This window comes from Branchiostoma belcheri, unplaced genomic scaffold, assembly GCF_001625305.1.
Source record: "Branchiostoma belcheri isolate BF01 breed outbred unplaced genomic scaffold, Haploidv18h27 scaffold25, whole genome shotgun sequence".
NCBI lineage: Eukaryota > Metazoa > Chordata > Leptocardii > Amphioxiformes > Branchiostomatidae > Branchiostoma > Branchiostoma belcheri.
In genome coordinates this window covers 1,693,378-1,697,183 of record NW_017803854.1, presented here as the reverse complement: position 1 = coordinate 1,697,183, position 3,806 = coordinate 1,693,378, and the positions used below count along the sequence as shown (strand labels likewise).

At 45.4% G+C, this 3,806-nt stretch overlaps 1 protein-coding gene across 1 annotated transcript in view; it reads left to right on the top strand.

Moving 5' to 3' along the window:
* LOC109471381 overlaps window positions 1-2,979 on the top strand; it is a 4,802-nt gene extending 1,823 nt beyond the window's left edge. Inside the window, exons 5-8 of the mRNA XM_019770669.1 lie at window positions 26-748; window positions 1,673-2,208; window positions 2,341-2,629; window positions 2,975-2,979. Of these exons, the coding sequence (XP_019626228.1) occupies window positions 26-748; window positions 1,673-2,208; window positions 2,341-2,629; window positions 2,975-2,979 (1,553 nt within the window). The remainder of the gene's footprint in view (window positions 1-25; window positions 749-1,672; window positions 2,209-2,340; window positions 2,630-2,974) is intronic.
* The last annotated feature ends 827 nt before the right edge of the window (window positions 2,980-3,806 follow it).

Genomic DNA, 3,806 nt, shown 5'->3' with positions numbered 1-3,806 from the left:
TTAAGCGATGTCTACGTTGAGAAAGGTAAGAAGTCGAAAGACGGAGGAGACTTCACCAAGGCTGCAGCGCTCAGTAACGCAGCACTGGTGAGAGCAAACGTGGAGGACAAAAAGGACATAAAACAAACAATCCTTAAAATAACCCAGTCATTTGCTAACCATGTCTTAAATACCACTAAACCGGTACCCATCGATGACGTGGAGAAACACAAATCGATGTTAACAGAATGCCGCCGCTTTGTGGAAGAAGAGATCAAAAGAATTGAGCAGCAGATAGATCGTTATAGTCTTGACGACAGCGACCCGAAGATCAGGGAAGTAGAGAAGAAGAGAGTGGAAGCAATCAAAGCCTTGTTTGACACTATTGTTCATAAGCGACGAACATTCATAACTGGTCTTGTAGACGAGTGTATGGCGGTACTGGGTCCTCCTCCCTGTAAGTACGCCATGATAGGCCTGGGTTCACAAGCCACAGGGCTAGTAACGCCATACTCCGATATGGAGTTTGCTATTTTGATAGAGAAGGAAACGGAAAACAGTGTGAAGTATTTTCACAATCTCACGCACTACCTTCACCTGAAAGTGATCAACCTTGGGGAAACCATTCTCCCGGCCATGGCCATCAAGTCTCTCAATGACTTCGAATCAGGTGACAAGCTAGACAACTGGTTCTACGACTCTGTAACGCCGCGTGGGTTTTCGTTCGATGGAGCCATGCCACATGCATGTAAAACACCACTAGGTAGAGGTAAAACCTGTCACCTTATCCGCACACCACGTGACATGGCCAAAGTTCTAGAAGATGACGTCACGCTACATCTGAAGAAAGGCTACCACCTAGCGAGTGTCTTGGGAACTGTATCTTTGATTACTGGAAACCAAGGCCTGGTCGATGAATACAACACTGCATGGAATCAGCAACTGAAGAAAAATGGAAGTAAAATTGCAAAGCTAGTAGCAAACACTATGTTGAAGGAGAATATCCAAACATTTGAAAGGCATGATCCGACTTCCCGAATGCTGGACGTAAAGAAAGAAATTTACCGCTTTTCAAGCCTTGCAGTGTCTTACTGGGCGCTGCTTTGTGACATACAGCCAACCACAATCTGGGAGACTATTCAGAAGATGCACGAAAAGGGATCGATCTGTGAGGAGAACGCACATCACTTGATGGTCCTTGTCAGCATCTCGGCAGAGTTGAGGCTGCGTACTTACATGAACAACCGTGGTCAAGTGGAAAACATGTCAGTCTTATCATCAATGTCACTAAACGATGACATTGAGGAGAGAACAAAGAAAATCTTTCACTTCTCCAATGTAAAACAGCTCATGAGATACTACTACACAGCGACACCGTTGAAGTACCTTGTTCCAGAGCTTACCAATCACCCACCACAAGAACAGCCCTCTGTTCTTTACAACAACTCTTTAGCACTACAAGCTTCTGTATATGACAGTCAGTGTAACTACAATCACTCAAAGTCATGCATTGAACAGCAACTCCGAAAGGAGCTATCAAAACATGGTGAGAGCAGTGCAAATTTTGACATTGCCTTGTCACTTAACGACTTGGGTTCCGCCTGGAGTCACCTTGGTGATCACAGGAAGGCCGCCAGCTATTACGGACAGGCACTACAGATGGCGCAACGTATTCTCGGTGAGGGCTCTGCAGATCCTTACATCGCCTCATTACTTAACAACGTAGGTTCTGCCTGGAGTCACCTTGGAGATCACAGAAAGGCAGTCATCTACCATGAACAGGCACTTCAGATGAGGCGCCGCATCCATGGTGAAGGCATCGCACATCATCACATCGCCTCGTCACTTGACAGCTTGGGTGCTGCCTGCAGTCACCTTGGTGATTACAGAAAGGCCATTAGCTATCATGAACAGGCACTGCACATGGGGCAGAGTATCCATGGTGAGGGCATCGCACATCCTGACAATGCCTCATCACTTAAGAACTTGGGTAACGCCTGGAGTAGCCTTGGTCATTACGAAAAGACCATCAACTATTATGAACAGGCACTACAGATGGAACAGAGTGTCTATGGTGAGGGCACTGCTCATCCCGACATCGTCTCGTCACTCAACAGCTTGGGTAATGCCTGGGGTGATCTTGGTGATTATAGAAAGGCCGTCAACTATCATGAACAGGCGCTACAGATGATGCATAGTGTCTATGGCAAGGGCATCGCACATCCTCACATCGTCTTGTTACTTTACAACTTGGGTGCCACTTGGGGTAACCTTGGTGATTACAGAAAGGCCGTCAGCTATAATGAACAAGCACTACAGATGAGTCGGGGTATCTATGGTAAGGGTATCCCACATCGTAACATCGCATTGTCACTTGACAACTTGGGTAAGGCCTGGATGAACCTTGGTGATCACAGAAAAGCCGTCAAGTATTATGAACAGGCACTGCAGATGATGCACAGTGTCTATGGCGAGGGAACTGCACATCCTCACATCGCCGGGTCACTTAGCGGCTTGGGTGCCGTCTGGGGTAACCTTGGTGATTACAGAAAGGCTGTTAGCTATTGTGAACAGGCACTTCAGATGATGCGAAGTATCTATGGTAAGGGAATTGCTCATCCTGACATCGCCGTGACACTCAACAACTTGGGTAAGGCCTGGGCGAACCTTGATGATCACAGAAAAGCCGTCAGCTGTTATCAACAGGCAATGCAGATGATACATAGTCTCTATGGTGAGGGTATCGCACATCCGCACATCGCCTCGTCACTTAACGACTTGTATGCTGCGTTTAGTTTGCCTGGTGATTAAAGATGACGGCTTCCTCCTACTATGAGTAGGCTACACGGATGAAGCAGATACTTGAAGAGACTGACATTGACAGTTTCCTGAAGAACTTTATGTCTTCTCAAGATTAATCAATAGTTTTAAAGAGTTACATAGAGCTCTTTTTTCTATAATGATATTGGCAATTTCTTTCAAATTGTTATTTCAGGGTGACAACTGACCCTTTTTTACTTTAACAATCACCTACTAGTATCTAATATTAGTTATGATCACTGGTCATAATTGTACATGTTATCACAAGAACGAATAGCAGACATTCAGGCATTTCAGACATAGAAATTGCTCTAAACCATGTGTTTTATGATAGAATGTAAAGCATTTGCCTTTAAGTAAAAAAAAAAAGAAGATAAAAATCGCAGATGGTTGCTGTCCTTGGTGCTGAGCCTGTCGTTCTATAACAACCCGCTAGCTGGTGCTTCCCCAGTTACGATCGTCTGGGCTAGGGTTTCTTTGTCGATTTCCGCTGTAGTGACTCAGCACCTCCTTGTTCAGATGGGATTCCTTCATTAATAGCATTCTGTTTATGTTTGGCTAAACTCAGTCTCAACTAATCTGTAACCTCCAAGCAGATCCTAGGGTGGCAAAAGACAGTATCCATTGGCCAGAGAGGGTCTAATACGCCACCCTCTCTGGCCAATGGTTACTGCCTGGCCAATTTGATACTGCCTTTTGCCACCCTAGGATCTGCTTGGAGATTACCCAATCTGTACATGTTGTCATTTCCCTGCCAGTGGGGGCGTGCGATGGACCGCGCCAAATTGCGTCTTTGACGTCAGCGCCGAATTTGCAGGACTAACGGACGATGCACGACTGGTAATTTGTCAGAGAGAGATTAACGTCATCCATCAAACACTGGCGCCAGCAAAAATCAGCGGATTTTTGTGTGAATTATTTCTTGAGATCACTCAGTCAAATAATAGACATATCAAAAGTGGAATAATTTGTTTGACCGCTAGGGGTCATTTAACTCGTTAATATGC